Source organism: Macrobrachium nipponense, chromosome 7, assembly GCF_015104395.2.
Source record: "Macrobrachium nipponense isolate FS-2020 chromosome 7, ASM1510439v2, whole genome shotgun sequence".
Classification (NCBI taxonomy): domain Eukaryota; kingdom Metazoa; phylum Arthropoda; class Malacostraca; order Decapoda; family Palaemonidae; genus Macrobrachium; species Macrobrachium nipponense.
Genome location: NC_061109.1, coordinates 102767641 through 102790014, shown reverse-complemented (window position 1 = coordinate 102790014; position 22374 = coordinate 102767641). Strand labels below are relative to the sequence as shown.

General features: G+C 36.6%; 1 protein-coding gene across 2 annotated transcripts in view; it reads right to left on the bottom strand.

Moving 5' to 3' along the window:
- The window catches only part of LOC135217745 (protein abrupt-like), a 275548-nt gene that overhangs the window by 26657 nt on the left and 226517 nt on the right, over nucleotides 1–22374 (bottom strand). The window contains exon 6 of one of the 2 annotated variants that reach the window (XM_064253751.1): nucleotides 5853–9313. The exons of the other annotated variant lie outside the window; for it this stretch is intronic. Within the exon in view, the coding sequence (XP_064109821.1) occupies nucleotides 9039–9313 (275 nt within the window). The 3' untranslated portion in view covers nucleotides 5853–9038. Of the gene's footprint in view, nucleotides 1–5852; nucleotides 9314–22374 lie in introns of those variants that run through there. 2 annotated transcript variants of the gene reach the window in all.

The window sequence follows — 22374 nt, the reverse complement described above, 5'->3', positions numbered from 1 at the left end:
AGCAACATATGACTTCCTTTCCTACACTATTAAAAATCAGTGTAAATTTTCCTTTTACTTTCATATATTCTAACATATTTACTTTTTATAGCTTCTATCCGGTGACCTTTTTCTCTATATTTTAGTGCATATACATGCTTCTCTGGCATAGTATACAATGGAGAGGTAATTTGATGTTCTGTTTCCAGGATTTTTTTTAGCTTTCTTGTTATGATCCTTTAGCTCTTCATGCTTCCTGATTTGGGAGTTCCAAACCATTTTGAATCACACACTGTCCAGATAATAAATGTTGGTTTCAATTTAGAGTTTTCAAGTTACATGGTGAATGGCAAACTTAGCTCACTTCTTTTCAGATCTTGTGACAGTTATTGTAAATCTGCATAAAGGCTTTCAACAGGTGAAGTTCACTTAGCCCTGTGCAGATTCTACCCCGGCCTCCCCTTATGCACTACATCTACTACTTTTTAGTTTTAATTTTGAAGCAGAGGAATATACCTGGCAGCCAAAGTCAAGTATGGATGTACATTTTATTAGTCTTATTAATCACTGGCATCATTACAGTACAATAGATTTTACTTTGTTTGTTTACCATTCTTGTCACACACTATCCCGGCCACTTTTCTCCCCCCACTTCTGTCTATTTTTGTCCTACTTAAAAAATCATCTTCACTCCCTCCCTCTTGGCTTAAAGTAGATTCCATGTCTTTGAAATTCTATTTCAAATAAATAACTATCTCCTCCCAGCTAGTTGGATACCATAACAGTTTTTCCTACACTTAGCTTCATATCATCCCATTCTAGAGATTCCTGCCACTCTTTAAACCCTTCTTGGCAATTCTTGTCTCTAACTTAACCATCAGACAATCCGAGAATGTATAACAATCCCACAATTTTACTTATCTCTTCATTCAGCAGTAGCCATAACCAGTACATATAAACAAAAATTGGCAAGATACTGATCCTTGATGTAAACCAACTGGAACATTTGCTTTCCCACAGACTTATTACTGCTGTTTTGTTGTTTTAAAAATAATTTCATCGAAACTAACAAGTTTTCTGTCACTTTCTCTTGGTCTTTAAATACACATTAGAACTTCATTACCTTCCAGCCTCTTTTCCTATAACTTTCCTATTAAGATGACAACATCGACTGTCTCTCCCTGCTGTTCACCAGTCATCATAAATGCTTGTAATCTCTCAATGCTTTACCAAGTATGCCATTTTTATCTGTTACAAATACATGTATGAATTAACTTTCGATGAACTGTAGTTTATTTATTTTATGGGGGGGGGGTGTCATTGTTGTTGTTTTGTTGATCTGGGCCAGAATAGTTACTATGCTGATTTTTTCACTTTATTGTGGGAAGGGGTATCCATATTTATGTCACCTGCCATTGTCTGTTTATTACCGTAAAATTCCAAAAAAATTATTTCGCTTGCATTTTTCTGAAAGACAACCACTACAATCACTTCTGACAGTGGCAGTTCCGTCACTGTCTTTGATAACCTTTCCCTAAAATTATTTGTATTTATTATATGAAGTACACTAATAACACAAGCATTGCATCTTTCCTAAGAACTTAATCACCATTAATCTTCCATCTACTATTCACATCAGTTCTATATCATCTTCTGCTACTTAACATTTGACCAGTAAGCCAACATTTTGTAACCCCCGAAAGGAAACATGCTTTAAAACAAAATATATTTTATAAAACACCCAAGGAAAAATGGGCAAATATTTTTTTTTTATTTTCAATTTTTTGAACAGCCCATATTTGTTTGAGAGATGCAGTTTAACCTTCAAAACACCTTGTGCAACTGTCATCCCAAACCTAGCCAACATCAAAATATACTGCTGTCAGAATATCATACAGATGTGTTCAAAAAACTGAAAATAAAAAAAATATTTACCCATTTTTCTGTGGGTGTTTTATAAATGCAATAATCAAGTAGTAAAAATAATTAGGCACTAGAAAGGGCATTTATCAAACTTTTTCATGGTGCAAAGTAAATTTATAAATCCCCATTTTTTTACCATATACATATATTTAGGAATTTTTTCTTTAATGTATTTACATTTTCAAAGTACTGTACTGTTCTAATGTGTATTTAATGACCAAGAGAAACTTTTCACTTAGCAAATATCCCTTCCTTTAAGTAAAGCAGAAACTTCGGAGCAAAGTTCTAATCATTCACTATGAACTGAATCTAAGTTTTTTAAAGCTGTCCGATTCAAAGATGTCCATACATTATAAAACCTAGAGTAAGTATATAGATAATACAGTTGCTTTATACAGTACAATAATAGAACTACATAAATTCTTCACATCCACAGCTATGTAAAATTTTTTTAAGTAAAGAATGTAACATTTAACCTTCCTGTAAGCAAAAAAGCGGCAAGATTCACTGTGCATCAATTATTGAGCTTAAACGCAGCGGAGAGGTATGTCCATATCTCAGGTTGAGAAAAGGGATTTTGACGTAGGAAAAACCTATTTCTAGCCCAGTGAAATAGGTTCCTTTAGCGCTATTTCTAAGGTAAAATGTTCAACTATGCAACATAGATACCTTATTTTGCCGGGCATCAAAGACTAAGCTTTACTAGTTCAGAGTCTGACAAATTAACCCTTATTATCTGTTCAATATTGTTTAATGATTCTGCCATCTATGTTTAATACTATTTAATGATTCTGGCATCACAGCTACCATGGTCACTGACAACTATGATCAATATTGTATCATTTACAAAAAATTGATTAACAATTTCTTTTTATTTTCTAAGATCATGAAAATTACTTATAAACAGATTAGTTCATATATTTTTTCATGATAAAAATACATGAATAAGAGAAAAAAATTCATATGGCCTAAGAGATAACCAACTATGTACTGTCATGGAAAAATAAAAGAAACTCAATCAGTACATTTCACTCCTAATTAGAGTTGTGCAAGGGTAACAACTCTACTCTCATGGATTATGATATTTACATGAAAAGTAGCTTCATTACTATTGCTTCCTTGCACTGACCTAGATAAGAGTAAAAATTAGTTAAGCAAACAAAACAAAGGGAATGAAAAGTTACAGAGGTATTATTTTTTTATTATAATATAAAATCACACAGGAGTAGCGCGAGAGAACTGATATGTGTTACAAGTTGGCTTGAGTAGTGACAAGACTGGTGAGAAACGTGCCTTTGTAGATTATGTACACATGCTGTTGGCATGACATACTCTACAAAAAACAAAACTTCTTGAACGAAGTAGTAGTTACTAGGGGCAATAAATCACTGTATATTTTATATACAAACTGTTTGCAGTATGCAATCAAATATATACCTTGGTAGGCAATCTGCAAGTATCAGAAAACCAAAATATAGATAAAAATATTTCCTGAGAAATGATAAAAAAAATATAGAGCAAAACATATATATATTTATATATATATATATCTATCTGTAATACAGCATACTGCATTATGGAAAGGGAAAAGTATCCAGAAAGGTTTTATCAAATGTGCCCCCAATATCAAAAGCTTCCCTTTGCCCAACCCTGTCACACCAAACGGCAGAGATTTCCAACCTTAAATACAGTACGTACACCAATTCCACTTACAATGTTGGAGATGGAACTAATAAGTATTGTACAGGTTAGTCTCCCCTTTTGGCTACTCAGAATACCGACCAGCACTCCCGTCTTCGGACCGGCTAACGGGCACACCAAGACAACTGCCATTCATTCACTTTCACACCTAATACTGTCACTCAATCTAGAGAATATACTCTAATGGGAAAAGTCATAATACAACTCTAACTTTAGGACCAAATGATACATGTCTCCCCTTGAGCACAAATGATATACAGTACACTGTATATCATACAAATCACTGTATTCATACACACTGGGCTAACTGATAACTTTCATTCCAATGTTCTATTACAAGGAAACACAGAGATTTTGGAAATAGTGAATTAGTGAAGATTAGGAACTCTTGTAATGCAGTCTTATTATACCAGAGAGGTAATATTAGATAATAAAAATAATTATAGTAACTTTAAAATCTATAGCTCTTAATTTTTCTTAAAATTGATAAAAAAAAATTTACTGATGAAAGCTAAAACTTAAGAACATCTCTAACAACGCAAATGGAAACAAGATTCCCAAAAAACTAATATGCAGACTTCAAATTTTATTAATATGCACTAGACCTTTGTCAGACTGAGATGCATTAAGTATTGCATAAGCTTATCAAGGAACTTCTTGATGTACAATAGACCTCTGACGACTAAAGTTGAACACTACAAAAAACAAACACCATTGCATAAACTCACTCTGAATCTAGAAATATTGCATACTATATCTTAACAAAAACACTTAGTTTTACCTTTGAAGGTGACAGAATACTCTGATATGGGCAATTAGTAACCTATGACTGATGGAATATATAACCTTTTTCATTTCATTTTGGCATGAAAAAATCTACTTGCAATGCTATTCAGCAAAGTCAAAGATCTATGAAATACAACAAGAGTAAAAGGGGTTATTATCCCCTGTTTATAGTATCTTCAATTTCCTGACTCTTAATGGGTAACCTGAACTTAAGAGTATGAATACAACCTAAAAATAAATATAAAACTGATGTTTATGACATCACAATATACACCCGTACAGTTATTTGACCTGATGATAAAAATATAAAATATGAAAAGAAAGCAAAAGGGAATATTCTTGTTAGTTACATAGAAACTACTGAGAGGAACTACCTCAAAGAAGACAACACAGCTGAAGGGCAAAAAGACTTGGAAAATTTTGACTTTAAAACAATGTAAAAGTCATACCATCAAAGTCAGCATGCGCCAGAAACTGTATTACAAACAAAACTCAACTTCCAAAAGTAATACTGTATTGCAATTTACTTTCGTCAAGAAAAAGAATGTAATGGTTTAAGACATTCAAATGAATTCAACAGACTGGAAGAACGTATCTATGGGAAACAATCAATCAGTCACCATTCTGATGTGCCCGAATGCCGAAGGTTCACTGGTTTTAGAGCCGTGCTTCAATGTATTAGCACCACTGATGATAGTACACTTGCGTGGCACATAAAAAAGTATAATATATATATATATAAAATCATAATCAAATATCGTAACCTTTACGACCAATTTTTAACATGCCACGAAAATGTCTACCTAATTGCAATACAGAAGGAGGGGGGGAGGGGGGAGATGGAGCGGGCTAGTTTGTATTGGAATCACTTCTGGACACACATACTGAACAACCTGAGCCAGCTATAATCCCGCCCCATTTTGGATACAGTAAAATTGGGCAACAATTATGACGCCTTATATTCTAGGCCCATCCCAGCCTTTCCACTCTTGGCTACCTTACTGACTGGGACGCACTGGGTGCTGTTTTACTCCCACTACTTGGGGAATGCGTGCTGTCTCACAGCTCCACTCCATCACATCTCGACTATCAGATCTGTGTACAGGACACCTTAAATTTGGCTCATGCCAAAAAAAAAAAAAAAAATGAATAAAAAATAAAATAATGAAATAATTGCCACTTCATTGATAACTTCATCCTAGTACTCGTGACATATCTGAAAACTTTATAACACATCTTACATGGTTGAAAAGTCTTAAAATACCCAATGACTACTAAGATGGTGAACAATTCTCTCTCTCTCTTTTTTTTTCTTTTTTGGCTCTTTGGGGGAATCCTTCACAAGGACAAACGGTGCCTAGGCTGGGATGAACACTGTCTGCATCTTTTTGTTGCTTTTCAAGTGTGCTTACTAGCAGTGCTTCCATCATGTACCTAACAATCCTATGTACCACTACCTAAAATAGATACAAAGGAAAGATTGGAGCAACAGATATAAATAAGAAGTGCAAGATGATTGTAAATACCTCTATCTGAATATTGTATTAACAATACACAAATGGGCAGAGAAAAATAATGTGGAAATATCAAAACATAAGAAGAACACTCATTTAAACATGATGGTTATAACCGCAAGTCAGCACAACAACACCGGGTGTTTAAACTGTAAGTGTGTGCTCACTCCACTGCTATATGTATCCATGAACACAATTTTTTTTAATTCACTTCAGAAATAAATTTTGCAAGCAGTATTATTTAAGAGGGAGCACCTTCACACAGCACACAATTAGTAAAATTATAGACCTACGTCTGTCATATACCTTTTCAAGAATACATTGTCATAAATCTCAATCATCTTATTAAGTAAACCCAATTACAATTATGTCAAAGTGACAAAATTTATTCTCATGCTTCCACACCATTTGAATAATTTCCCTGTCAATGAAGGTTAAAATACAATTACAATTTAGAGCCCTCTCAACTTTTAGCGTGGGGAGAACCACGAAAGCTACCAAGTGCTACATCTTCCAGCCACCTTTAATGAATGAAAATTACACCAAAACCTCAAGTCCAGTAAAGGATTAGATGGTATATTTACATAAAACTTTGCACTGTATATTGTAAGTCTATAATGAAATGTGTGTATGTATATACAACAATGTTTTGCACTAAAAATTTATGGATGAGATTAAATATTGAAGCCTAGCAGGCTTCCTGTAAATTTTCTTACCATGTGATGAACTAAATCCAATAACTAGCTCCAAGTCTAGTTTGTAATGAAAATAAATTGACCAACAGGGTGCCTGGACCAGAAAACAGCATTTGGTTAACAAAAGCACAAAATCAAAACAGACCCTTTGCCTTCACGGTTCTACAGCAACAATGGCCTGCTACCATGTACAATTAGTGCCGATTTTTTTTTTTTTAGTTATTTTTAATTATTTATCTTCCAATTAATGAGAAGGCTTGACAAGTTATTTACCAAGATAAACCATTCATTAAGAGAGAAATTTTACTTACAGACTAATATGATTTATTATATTTGCCAATTTTATGAACACGGATGGTAGCTTCTCATGACTCGCTTCATAATATAAATTCATGTTCTACTGATAGGAAACATACAAGGATTACAAGTTTAACTGCACTTTTACAAAATATTAGGAGGAGACTGTATAATCATCTGAAATACAGCCTCCTTCTACAGCTAACAAACTAAAACACAAAATAATAATAATAATAATAATAGTAATAATAATAATAATAAAAAGAGCAAGTCATGGAAGCTGCCAGAGGACCGGGTTTAACCATGTCACTTTGATCACCAGGTTGGAGAGACTGGAAAATAGGTAGGTCGGTCAGTAGCTACAATACAAAGTGCTCCTATTACAGAACAGGATACAATATGTTTGCACTGTGAGGTAGATTGTGCCCCAGGAGAGGACGATACCCTGATTGTACGTGGGTGCAGTGGACGCACCACTGCATTACTGCTGCTGCCACTACTACTGGGCTTCACCCACTACCCGGGGCAGGGTAGGCAGAGCCACCATACTACCATTTAAAATAATAGTTCTTCAATCTCAACAATAACAATAATGTTACAAACAATGGGCAACAAGTAATGTGGGGGTGGCTTGGCCTGACTACCCTGACTCTGGTGCCCAGCAGACTGTGTCAACTGAGAATGGGTATTGCACTCTCTCCTGAGGAGTTCAGACCTGTGGACCACAGAGAAGTTATAAAAAAATACCTGAGGAACATTGTAGTATGTTTACACTGTAATAAATGCATTATGGACTAATTTGGATATTGTCAGGTTCTTGTAACCCTGACATAAGCTTGAGGTACTGTAGGAAAATAATTTATGTGGCAGAGTGGGAATTGCACCATGAAGCCTAACTAGCGTACAGCTCCATGCTTTGGCCCACTCTGTTTAAAGCGCAATGAGGTAAATATGGTTGCTGAAGTGGTGGTATGTCTTTGCAACCTCCATCACCATTCTCTGTTAAAAGTCTTGATATTACTCATGCTGACGGAGGTTTGCAAAAACACGAGACCACCACCTCTGTGAGGTACTGATCCCTGCCATAGAGTGAGCAAGCGTCTCTGAGGTCACACATCGATTGTTTCACCTGACAAGCTGCGCCCCATGTGCAGGGCAGCAAGGGAACGAGCAATGTAACCCGTAATATTTGTACTGAGCCTGACTGTTTTTCTGCTGCTGCTGCTGCTATGTGCTGCCAATCTGAATTGCTATGCTGAACCTGGTTGACTGATGCCTGCTTGCTGTTACTGCTGCTGCTGTGGCTGCTGAGGCCATGCCAGCTGCTGTGATGGCTGTTGCCACCAGGCAAACTCTGCGGGAGCCAGCCCACTGTTCGCGTCTTACTTCACACACTAGGCCAGTAGGGTAAAAATCTATCATCCCGCATTTGGCACGTCCATCTTTTAAGAAAGCTGCTGCTGGACAGTTCACAAAATCAAGCTCCCAGTACTTAATAATTAACATCTTGACTTCCTTAATTCATAAACTCACTTATTACAACTAAACCATTAACTGTCAATTACATAACAGGGCAGCTATGCTGCCACACCTAAGCCGCTAAAACCTTGGTGTTTACATATTCACCACATGGAATTCACATCTCAGCTGATCTTTCATGAGCAGATTGCAGCGCATGACAGGAAGCTGGAAGACAATGTCGACCCTGTATCAACCCCTATTTATGACAAATCTCATCATATGGCAGCCTTCACTACATCAACAATCAATCACATGTGTTCATATATATATATTTATGTATATATATTGAATATAAGCTCTACTAGTGCGGGGATAACCATAAAGGCTGCATGATGACTTGTCACTGGGGTTGTAGTTGCAGTCTCCTCCGGGGCCCCAGTCTAAAGTCCAAAGAGAGCCATCCTATGGGTTCAGCGTGACACTCAAAAGCAGTTTTGCCCAGGATGCCCTAAAATGGGTACCACTTTCTTTCTCCAGCAGTAGCCTGCCGTCTAGCTTCATTAGCTAATATAGATGCAGAGTGTGACAAATTTTGTGTCAATGGCAGCAGAGATATGGTTGGAGACAAAGGAGGAGTGTTTGTAGTGTTGGTGGACGGGGCATCCTGGTTGAGCGCTGCCAGTCAGGAGGTGGAATGAGCGCCGTGTGGATGCAGGTGTGGCGGTGGTGGTGGAGGAAGTGAAGGGTGCGCTGGAACTTCATCTCCACCACTGCCACCCATCATCCCACTAACCAGATGACCCTGTGCTGCCACACATTTTTTCAGATGAATCTTCATATTGTACTTGAATTTAAAGAACTTGCCACATCCCGGACAGACAGCAGGGCGACGCGATGGCCAGTGCATGTACTGGTGGGAGGCGCTGATAAATTGTAATTTTTGAAGCAATTGATAATCTGGAAAAAGAACGGAAAAGGACACTGTCAGTCATTTGATCATTCCCAACTGAACCAATTACTAATTTTAAATAGTATGTATTTTCTATATCATTGCATGCAGTGACAGGCATATTGTGACTGCAAAAACTTGCTTCTATACATTCAAGTGCAGAGCTAACAATGATGGTAACCAAGTATTTGCATCCACACAATGCAATGCCTGTCACTACCTGTGCTTCAGCAAAAGTGCAAGACAAGGCCTCGAAAAGGGGCAGCCAAAATAATTTTTTTTACTACTATTGGAAGCAAACTGTCAAATATATACTTTTTCCAGATATCAATTGAAAAAAAAAAAAAAGACATTAAACATAATGAGTAACATTATGATGCCTCTCTTCAAAGGCAGTAGCTTCCACCAGTCTGAGCACTGCACAGCCTACTGAAATCATACATACAGGGAAATAGAATGCAAGGAAAAAATACACATTGTACTGCAACATAAAATAAAACTTAAAACTAAAAATGGCAAGGCCATAATCATTTCAGTATACCAAAAGAATTTTAATCATATATATATATGAGAGAGAGAGAGAGAGAGAGAGAGGAGAGAGAGAGAGAGAGAGAGAGAGAGAGAGAGAGAGAGAGAGCACCAGTATTAAAATCCATGTTAAAATATTGTGTGTCTTCATGCAAATGTGTAAGTTTATCTGCAGTGTAGTAGTATAGGCTCAATGTGCTTCTTGTTTTACCAACAATCATTAAAACGTGATTCTTGTATGTATGCAGACTACACACAGACAATTTCCTTCTGAAATCTCAAATTAAATTTGTTTTTGCTTGATGTAACCATCTTAAAATTTAAGCATAATTCAGCAAAGCCCTTCAAACCTCTTGCATAGAAGTTGTTAAACATATGATTTTTCAAAACACTAACTGATATATAGCAGTTGTCCTAATAGTAATAATGCCATACATTCCTTTCAAAAATTAATGAGAATGGTTGAAGTTAACCGAAACAAAATATTGCTGTCAATGTACGAATTAATGAAAAAGAATTTTAATGAAAAAGAATACTATAAACTATGGGACAAGCACTATGAATTCTTAAAAGTATTATAAACTGAACAATTTGAAAATGGTAACATAACTGAAATTTATACTTTCTTACAAACATGAAGCATATAACAATGACTCGTGTGGAACAGTTTTTCACAATTCATACCTATACAAAAACAGTAGAGTACTCATCCTTAGAGAAATCTTCACATACAAGTATCTTAAAAACTATTTTTAAGATAAGTTCATCAAACAAGACTATTAAATTTTAAACTATTCCCATTACAAAACTTTTCTTTTGCTAACATTGATTAAAATAGTTCAAATTATTTGTTGTAACTATTTAAAACCTTTCAGCTTTTGAGTAAATTCTAGCAAACATCACATTCAAATTTCTTATTACACATCTCTTTCAAGTTTACATCACACATGCTCTTTTTCAGTGTGATCAGTGTAGTCTTATATGTACATAATTTTGTTTAATTTAGTCTAGCAACAATAATGTAACATCCAACGATAAAATGCAAACATTTTATCTCATTATGCAATATACATCTTTTCATTTTTATCGCTCAGATACATAATAAATCTTTATCCTAAATTTTTGCACCCAACAGTTTATAACCAAGAAAAACTTTTACTTCAGTAAATGCTATCATGACACTCAATAACCCCCAAGTATCTTGGCGTACACAATATTTGATTTAACGTACTAGATATCCAATTCTTACATTACAATCCCATCTACACATTCACAACAGCAGTTTCTGCAACATCAATAATCAAGGGCACTGCCTTTTTTTTAATTAAAAACAGAAGTCTTTCAAATTAATCTGCATATTCAATCGTGATGTATACTAAAATCAACCAGTAAACTATCTTTATAAACAAATCACAGTGCACGAAAAAGTAACATCCTGAGCAAGGGCATTACAAGAACAACAATATTTTTAGAATTGTGCTTATCTCTTTATGAAAAATTCATATGGCCATTAACCTGCTGAGCACCTTCCACAGAAAGCATGACCTTGTTAGAGGAGATAAAGCCACAGGAAGAGAATGAAGTAGTAGTAGTAGGAGAGAGAGAGAGAGAGAAGAGAAAGGAGAGATAGAGAGAGGAGAGGAGGGAGAAGAGAGAGAGAGAGAGAGAGAGAGAGAGAGAGAGATTCCTACTCAATGGACCTCAAATTACTGGGCTTCGTCACTGATCAGATACACCACAGTCATAGGGGAGGGGAGGGACTTCATCACTTATCAGATACACTAGTCATGGGAGAGGGGAGGGAATGTTTAACCCTTTAACGCCGATTGGACGTATCAAACGTCAACAAAAATTGTCTGTTAGGTGCCGAACTGACGTACGAAACGTCGACGAAAAAACTTTTTTTTTTAAATTTGCAGAAAAATAGTTATAGGCCTACTAGGCCAAAACTTTTGAATCACGCGCCTTGGGGGATATGCTGGGAGTTCATGGATCAAGCTGTTGTTTTGTTTACAATCGTTACGCAGGCGCACAACCGCAAATTTCTTTCTTCTCGCACTAAAAAGCATCAGCGACACATCTCAAAAATTATTTCGTCACTTTGACATAATTTTTGCACCATTTTATATTAGCCGTTACGTAGTTTTATATATGAAAATGTGTGCAATTTTATGTAGAATACAACAAAAAACAACTCATGGTTATAGCTTTTATCAGTTTTAAAATATTTTCATATAAATAGTAATGTGCCAAAATTTCAACCTTCGGTCAACTTTGACTCTACTGAAATGGTCGAAATATGCAATTGTAAGCTAAAACTCTTATATTCTAGTAATAGTAAATCATTTACTTTCATTTTACAACAAATTGGAAGTCTCTAGCACAATATTTTGATTTATGGTGAATTTATGAAAAAACTTTTTCCTTACGTCCACACGCTAACTCTTCTGAAAAAATCAGAAATTTTTTCGTCCGATTGTCGTAATGTTTGCACAGTTTTATATTAGCCATTACATAAAGTTTTATAAATGGAAATGTGCACAATTTCATGTAGAATACAAGAAAAAAATAACCCATGGTTGTAGCTTTTATCAGTTTTGAAATATTTTCATATAAATAACGATAAGTGCCAAAATTTCAACCTTCGGTCAACTTTGACTCTACCGAAATGGTTTAAAACCGCAATTGTAAGCTAAAACTCTTACATTCTAGTAATACTCAATCATTTACCTTCATTATGCAACAAATTGGAAGTCTCTAGCACAATATTTTGATTTATGGTGAATTTTAGAAAAAAACTTTTTCCTATGTCTGCGTAGTAACTGCCGAAAAAAATAATAAATTTTTTCGTCCGATTGTCCTAATGTTTGCACAGTTTTATATTAGCCGTTAAATAAAGTTTTATATATAAAAATGTGCGCAATTTCATGTAGAATACAACAAAACACAACCCATAATTGTAGCTTTTATCAGTTTTGAAATATTTTCATATAAATAACAATAAGTAACAAAATATCAACCTTCGGTCAACTTAGACTCGACCGAAATGGTCGAAAAACGCAATTGTAAGCTAAAACTCTTACATTCTAGCAATAATCAATCATTTATCTTTATTTTGCAAAAAATTAGAAGTCTCTTGCATAATATTTTGATTTAAGGTGAATTTAGGAAAAAAGATTTTCCTTGCGTCCACGCGGCAACTCTTCTGAAAAAATCAGAAATTTTTTCGTCCGGTTGTCGTAATGTTTGCACCACTTTAAATTAGCTGTTACATAAAGTTTTATATATGAAAATGTGTGCAATTTCATGTAGAATACAACAAAAAACAACCCATGGTTGTAGCTTTTATCAGTTTTGAAATATTTTCATATAAATAATGATAAGTGCCAAAATTTCAACCTTTGGTCAACTTTGACCGAGATGGTCAAAAAACGCAATTGTAAGTTAAAACTATTACATTCTAGTAGTAATATTCAATCATTTACCTTTATTTTGCAACAAATTGGAAGCCTCTAGTACAATATTTCGATTTATGGTGAATTTATGGAAAAAACTTTTTCATCAAGTCCGCGCGGTAGCAATCGAAAAATTCAGAAATTCTTTCGTTCGATTGTTGTAATGTTTGCACCATTTTAAACAACCGTTACATAAAGATTTATATATGAAAATGTGCGCAATTTTATGAGGAATACAACAAAAACCAACCCATGGTTGTAGCTTCTATCAGTTTTGAAATATTTTCATATAAATAACGATAAATAGAAAAAATTTGACCTTCGGTCAACTTTAACTAGACCGAAATGGTCGAAAACTGCAATTGTAAGCTACAACACTTACAGTATAGTAATATTCAATCAATTACCTTCATTTTTCAACAAACGGGAAGTCTCTAGCACAATATTTAGATTTATGGTGAATTTTTGAAAACAGCAATTTTTTATGTCCGCGCATTACAAATTCATGCATCATGTTGTGATAATATTTTCTCTGTGTTGCTTTGTCGTTTTACAATTTGTTATATACCAAAATCATTGCAATTTAGCGTACAATACAACGGAAAAATAATTAACTCACTAGCTTTAACCGTTTTCCTCAAAGCGCGATTTGTATACAATTATATATGAATTTTTTTCCCGCTGTCATATATGCCAATATTTATATATGATAATGATATTTTTTTAATTTCAGATGGTTGCATACTAAACTTCAGGCAATGAAAAAAAGAAAGCCAAAAATGAACTCTTGATCTTGAAAATTAAGCGTGCTATGATTTGTTGAAAAAACTTTTTTTCTGCTTTGGCACTAACTCGCGAACGCCGCCAGCATACGGGAGACACTTTCAAAAATACCGGCTCGGCGTTTAAAGGTTAAGAGAATACAGTGGAACCTCGACATACGAAAGTCCCTACTTATGAAAAATCCCAGTTACGAAAGCATAGACGAAGATTTTTTTTACTTCTGTATAAAAAAATAATTCAGGTTATGAAAGGGTGTACTGTAAAGTCTAAGATTCACCCAGACCGCCAAGAACAATTTTAAAATTCGTGCACCGCTAACTCAGTAGACTCGCCACCATCCTCCCGCTCTCCCATTGGTTCCTGATGCTAGTCACAGCCGTAAGATCCTGCTCTCCTATTGGTCAGCATCTATCCCATCATGCCTCTACGTAATGGCGTCGTTCGGCCACTTCATTGCCTCAGCGCTATCTTACGTATGCGGAATTCGTTTGTTCACATACAGTGGTCCCCCCGTATTCGCGGGGGATGCATACCAGACCCCCCGTGAATAGTTAGAACCTGCGAATAGTTGGAACCCCTATAAAAATGCTGAAAACAGCCTATTTTGTTAGTTATAACTCAAGAAAAACCAACAAAAAATTCTGATACTTGGTTTTTTTTATAGTTTTATCACAAAAAGTGCAGTTTATGATAAAAAAAAAAAAAAAAAAAAAACATGAATTTGTGGATATTTCTCATAGAAAAATACTGCGAATGTGCAAATTTTCCGCAAATAACGCGTAAATTTGTGTTAGTGATTTTGCTTTGTACTTTTATCGTGTTGTGTGAGAACTTTAACACATGACTTAATTACGTACGTATAGTCATGGGTCTCAAGAAAATTGCTGAAGTTCACAGAAAGAAGAGGATGCTTTCTATGGAGACTAAGATGGAGATAATTAAGAAGTATGAAGCTGGCATGCGGTTGAGTGTGATCGCTAAGGAATACGGCCGAAATCCGTCAACGATAGGCACCATCCTTAAGCAGAAGGAAGCCATCACAGCAGCTACAACTTCCAAGGGCGTGACTATTTTGTCCAACAAGGGGAGCCATGTGCATGATGAGATGGAGAGGCTGCTTCTTGTATGGATTAAAGACAAATGAATCGCTGGCGATACAATAACCGAGACGGCAATCTGCCTCAAGGCCAGCGCTATTTTCGGAGATCTGATTGCCCAGGCCGAAGACGACGGAGGAGAAGGGACATCGATGCCAACCCCAAACTTCAAGGCTTCCTGTGGGTGGTTTGATAAATTCCGTAAACGGACTGGCATCCATTCATTCGATGGTGCGGCATGGGAAGGCTGCCAGCTTGTACACGAAAGCGGCTGAAGCCTTTATTAAGACGTTCGACGAGATGACGATCAACGAAGGCCACAGTTCTCAGCAAGTCTTCAAGTGTGACAAGACTGGCCTTTTTCAGAGAGAGAGAGAGAGAGAGAGAGAGAGAGAGAGAGAGAGAGAGAGAGAGAGAGAGAGAGAGAGAGAGAGAGAGAGAGAGAGAAAAGCCTCGTCAGACGTACATCATGGAGGAAGAGAAGAAGCTACCTGGGAATAAGCCAATGAAAGACAGGCTTACGCTCGCACTTTGTTCCAATGCCAGTGGGGATTGTAAGGTCAAGGCCCTACTTGTGTATCATTCAGACACTCCTTGAGCCTTCAAGACCTACAAAGTGCTATGCTAAAGAAGAAGCTTCCGGTGATGTGGAGGGCTAATGCAAAAGCCTGGGTAACGAGACTTTTGTTCACCTAGTGGGTAAATCTGTGTTTTGGCCTGACAGTAAAGAAAATTTTGGAAGAGAAGCGCCTCCCTCTGAAATGTCTGCTGTTGTTTGTTTGTTTGTATGGTGTTTTTATGTTGCATGGAACCAGTAGTTATTCAGCAACGGGACCAACGGCTTTACGTGACTTCCGAACTACGTCGAGAGTGAACTTCTATCACCAGAAATACACATCTCTCACTCCTCAATGGTATGGCCGAGAATCGAACCCGCGAGCACCGAGGTGAGAAGCAAACACCAAACCAACCACACCACTGTTGTTGGACAATGCCCCTGCTCACCCTCCTGGCCTCGAGGAAGATATCCTAGCGGAGTATTCTTTTATCAAGGCTCTTTATCTTCCGCCTAACACCACCTCCAGCCCATGGACCAGCAAGTTATATCGAACTTCAAGAAGCTGTATAAGAAACATCTTTTCAAGAGATGTTTCGACATCACCGATACCACAAACCTCACCTTGCATGAATTTTGGAAGGAGCATTTCAATATCGTGATATGTATCCGACTCATCGATCAAGCTTGGCAGGAGGTTTCAAGACGAACCTTGAATTCTTTGTGGAGGAAACTCTGGCCTGATGCCGTATCCACCCGAGACTTAGAGGGATTCAACGTGGGTGAAGCTGAAACAGACTTAGAAACAGTTGACTATCCTGAAACTGTTTCGTAACCAGATCTTGACGAGATCGTTGCACTCAGCAAGTCAATGGGGCTGGTCGTTGACGAGGACGACATCAATGACCTTCCCGAGGAGCACCAAGAGGAGCTTACGATGGATGATCTGAAGGAATTGGAGCCATGCAACATAATGTCGTTCAAGAAGAGTTCTCTAGCAGCAGTGAGGAGGAGGAGGAGGAGGAGGACCCTATGACAATGGCAGAAATTAAGGATGCTCTAGCTGCTTTTCATAAAGTGCAATCATTTGTAGAAAAGAGACACCCCGAAAGGGCTTACACAGGTCGTATGCTTGCACAGTTCGATGACGTTTGCCAGAGTCGTTTCAGGAACATTGTGAAAAGCAGGCAGAAGCAATCTTCCTTGGATAGTTATTTTTTAAAGAGGCCTTTAGTAGTAGTAAGATCCAAGTGATACGAAAAATCAGAAAGTTGAAAGTGGTGAAGAAATTGAAATTTTGTATTAAAAAAAAAAAAAAAAAAAAAAAGTATAAAATAGTAAAAAAAATGTACAAAAAAAGGGATTTTGACGTAGGAAAAATCTATTTCTGGGCGAGGAAGCCGTGTCGCCCAGTGAAATGTGTCCTCTTTAGCACTATTTCTAGTAAAATATTGCTATGATACCAGAGAACTGCTAAATTGGACATGTCAGAAGTCCCTGACTCGCTCACCTAAATAAAAGGTGTCGGTATAGAACTGGGGCGAGTGTTAAACACTACCACAGTAACCCCTCCAATTAGCCTTTTCCTCATCAAAAGACCCTGAAAACGGGGAGCCGACCTATAGGTCACACCCAGCTACCCTGTTGAAGGGGACTGCGGCGTCATTCTTATCGATAGCCTCCCAGCGTTGCACGCTTTTTTATAGCTATCTGTTCTTTTTATTGGTTTCGTTATTCTTTTTCGTTATGGATCGTCAATCTGCCTCTTCACCCAAGTTAAGTACTGGTTCGCCCTTTTTCTGTATTTAGGGAGTGATTTTGCCTTTCGTTTTGCCTTTATTTAGGATTTTGTTAGGCGTCTCCTCCCGTAACAAGCGGTAGCGAGCCGCCATTACGTCGTTCCCTTGTTTTGTACCAATTTCGAGCGGGCTTCTTTCAGTACCTATATATTTATATTTATATACTCGTAACTTATGGTATTTCAGTATATATTTTCAGTATATATTTTATTATGTCTTGGGTGGCAGTTACTTTGTCGATCTTGTTTGATCTACGTTTATTATTTTCATGATTTCCTGTTTTTCAAGGGGTCGGCGTTCGTGCACGTTTCTTTGTTTTGTGCTTCGTTGTTTATCTATCGTTCCCCCCTTCCCCCTTTTATTTTAGTTTGGTATTTTCCATTCAAGAATTCCCCCTTTTTCTTTTCGTCAGCTTACCGTTTGTTTTCGTTTTGTCGGTGAGCAAGTAATTTTTCCTTGTTGCGCCCACTCTCATCGAGTGGCCTCCATTGCGTTTTATATTTTTCGCCCCTTATTTTCATTACCCCTGTTAAAGCATGTTTTTCCCTTAGCTTTAAGTAATTGTTTTTATTTTGTCTATGTATATTTGGGTGTTCGGTCGGCCAGCTAGCCTTCATAGGCTTTGCCTGCGTTTTCCTCGTGATCCTTTATTCGCGGGGAATCGCTGGTCACGTGATCGTCCCCCCTTCAGCCCTCCCTCCCTCCCCCTCTCGTGGGACTCCCCGTAGTTGGGTGCCGCTCTCGTTGTTTGTCGCTGACGGCCGGTCCCACCAGCGGAGGGGGAGGTGTAGTGGGTCTCCCAGGACCTTGGGCTGGGGAGTGTCGCTTCTTAGCCGACCGCCTCCGGAGTTGTTAGTCGCACTGCGTTTCAGCCTCGGCTTCCGTGGATTGTTGCGCTCTGCTTCTTTCACTCCCGGAGCTTACATCCACCCGCCTAAAACATTCCCTCTCCGCAGCTAAGGCGGGTTTAGATTCCGGCCTCTCCCGGAGTCATTGAGGGTTATGTTTACGGAAGTTACTCTTCCGTAGGCGGAGATAGTATATTTGTTATTTTAGTTTTTATTATCATTATTTTTATCTTTATTTTTATTTTTATTTTTATTTTTCTTGCCACGGAACTTGCGAGTTCATGTGGCCGTCCCGGGTTACTTCGTGTACCCCCCTCTCCGGGTCATACAGCTCCGGGTATACAACTCCGGGTGGTTTTTTTTCCTTACACAGTCCCCGGGACGTTAACATATGAATATATTTATACCCTTTCTTTTCTTTATAGCCCGGAATGCTCCGGCACAAAAAAAAAAAAAAAAAAAAAAAAAAAAAAAAAAAAAAAAAAAAAAAAAAAATATATATAGATATATATACATGTATATATGTATATATATATATTTCATTATCCTATTAAGTGTGTGCAATTGTTCTTATATATTATTGCACTTTCAATAATAATTTTAAGTTTTTTGTAAAGTTAAATGTTTATGTTTTCTGCCATTTGCCCTCCTCCTCTGTCGCCACTTTCGGAGATTGCCTCACTCGAAAGGTAAGGTTCCACATTTTACTACATATGTACGTACAGTATTTCTTGTACCATGTACACTAATACACTTAATTACAGGTACATATAGTAGTATATGTACGTAGTTTATGTTAGGTATTGAATGGTCCAAATTATTGTATTTCATTGTTTATTGGTCAATTTAGCTTTATAATAAAATTTACTGCGCCATTTTTGTAGGGCTTGGAACAAATTAGGCAATGTACATGTAAAACGTGGTTCGAGATATGAAAAATCAGGTTATGAAGGCCGCTTCTGAGTAGATTAATTTCATATCCTGAGGCACTACTGTATTCCATTATGCAAGCTAGACACTGTAAATCCTGAAGTAAATGCAACTGATATTTGACTGTCTAACCTTATTATTGTGACTTCTTTGTTTTCCAGGTAGCTAAACAATTATGCCTTGTTTTTACGCCCTTCTTTCCCGCACTAGAACAATTAGTGTGTTTGTCTGCCTCATTAAGAGACTGCAGTTCATATTAAAATGCAGTCTTTAATATTCAGTGGAACAATTCTTAATAAAAACCTGGCTAAACAATTCCTTGGGTGAGTTTGGTTGGGCCATGTGTTCTCTTTCAATGAATGAATCTATAAAGCAAAGTATAAAAATTTTTCTTATTTTCATAACGTAATGAATTTCATGCTCTTCTAAATGAAGATTACCAATTTTATTTGTAAGGCTTGTAAAGGGAATTAATTCTCGAAGCTGTGTTCTTCTTCCTCTCTTCTCCCTCGTCCATCTCTCTCTCTCGGTCCTCTCTCTCGCTCTCTTCTCTCTCTCTCTTCTCTCTTCTCCTCTCCTCTCTCTCCTTCTCTCTTCCTTCTCTCTCTCTCGTGTAAACTTAAAGAGTTCGAACAGAATTCCAGAAATCAACCAGAGTGGCCATATGATGTTTGTAAACATAACTGTTTCAGTCAACCAGCACTAGTCAGTGTTGTTGGTGGCATTTTGTGTTACCAGATCTCATTTGATGCAAAACTGCACAAGAAATTATGCTAATATGCTACATCTATCAAAATTAAGCTTGTGGGATGATAAACTTAAGCTAATTTTATGCTAACTTAGATCTCACTTCCCATTTGTTGCTAAACTCTACATGAAATTATGCTAAATCTATCAAAATTATGCTAATGTTATGCTAACTTACATCTCATCAATCACCGGCTTTCTTGATACCTTCACTGCATATTAGTTCATTTGTTAGTTAAACATTTTACTTTTTTTTTTCCTCTATGGAGAAATGCACTCGGTAATGGTTAGCAAGGCTTGAGCTAACTTTGAAAGAATAGGATATAAGCGGCCCTCGGTTAGCGGCAGGGGTTCCCTTCCTGGCTGCCAACACTGAGCGATTTCTGATGCGAAGTGATTTTAAAGCCTACGGCCACCGCACATCTTTCGGAATACTAGACCTGTTAACAGTGCCCTAGACTAGTCAAACGGCGCCGTAATACCACAATGGCGCAATAAGTAAAATTATATTTATGCAGGATAGTACAATAGAATTTACTGTACAGTACATTATAGTATTATAAATACTGTAGTGAAAAAAAGCCTAGCTTTAATCCTTTGGGCATCTAGAGTATGTAAAGATATAGTAAGGTTTTATACAGTGTACAGGTACAAGTTACAATAATTCGTCTTACGATAATCCAATTTTATGAGACCAAATTACAATAACCTAACTTTATCCCATCTTCTAGTTACATAAGTTCAAAAACAGCAAAAGAAAATGATTAAAGTACGGTTTTAACGTTATACTCGTTGCGTAAACGCGTACAGCCATGAACAACCGAACAAGAAACAACTTTTTTCTCTAAGTACAACTGAATTGGATAACAACATCTGTTTGGCTTGTATTTCAATCATTATACTATAGTACACTATTATAGTACACTATTACTGTAGTTGTAATAAATGACGTTATGTAGAATAGGACTGAGATATCTTAATGTAATAACTTTATTTGCTATAGATCAAAGATCAATAGAGAAATATACTATTAAATTTAAACCTAGTTATGCTGAAGCTGAGAAAACTGTTTAAGCTGCTAATGACCATTATCGTGCATCGGCAACAAGGATAAAACTCCAGATAACGTATGCCATCAACCATAACCGTTGGTAAAATTGAGACAAAATCATTTTAATCAAAATTACTGTGCTTGAAAAAAACACATTTTACTGTTGGTTTCACGCCGATAAAGATAAATATCGTAAAGTTCGTATTACGATGATTTATATAAAGGAAAATTACGAATGGAATCATGTAATTTTTTTAATCAACGTAATCTGTTAAAAAAAAGTTCACAACAACAACGAGACATATTTAAGTCATATTTCCACCTAAAAAAATGTTGTATAAGGAAAAATAACCTTGTCCCATATAAGTATCTAGATATTTGTTTATGCTAACTAGAGCAAGAAAATTAATTCAAATTGCGTTAAATATGGCGAAACAAACTTGTATTTGCCATCAACTGATTTCCAAACCAAAACATTGGCCACACTGGCTTAAATTTACCATAGTATTTCCTAATACAATATGAGAATATGTACAATATTATTTGATACAGTGAAGTAATGTACAGTGGTCCCCCCGTATTCGCGGGGGATGCGTACCAGACCCCCCCGTGAATAGTTAGAACCCGCGAATGTTTGGAACCCCTATGAAAATGCTAAAAACAGCCTATTTTGTTAGTTAAAACTCAAGAAAAACCCACTAAAAATTTTCATACTTGGTTTTTTTAATAGTTTTATCACAATAAGTGCATTTTATGATGAAATTCATTAAAAAAAACCAGGAATTTGTGGATATTTATCATAGAAAAATACCGCGAATGCGCGAATTTTCCGCGAATAATGCAGGGAAACGTTCCCCAGAGAAATCCGCGAATGTGTGAGTCCGCGAATCTGGAGAACGCGAATACGGGGGGTCCACTGTATAACTTTTTAAAAGAATTATGGAAAAGATGCATATTTACTTTATCTTCTGTGCTCATCTTAATTTTCGTCATTATGCTATCTATGTAGCAGCAGCATCTTGAGCTCGTACGGTTGTACCTCAATTTTTTGCTCGCGTAACAAAGCAAAAAATCAACAGGGTTGCACAGTTATATTTTGCACTTCTATCCCATGGAAAAACAAACAAATTGCAGTGATGCAAAATTAAATTTATACAAGAGTTTTGCCTTTTAAAATCAATTTATACAACAATTGTAAATATAATATTATAAAAACATGATTTAATAATATAAATTAAAATTTTATCATTTGGGCACGACTGAACAACCTATTGT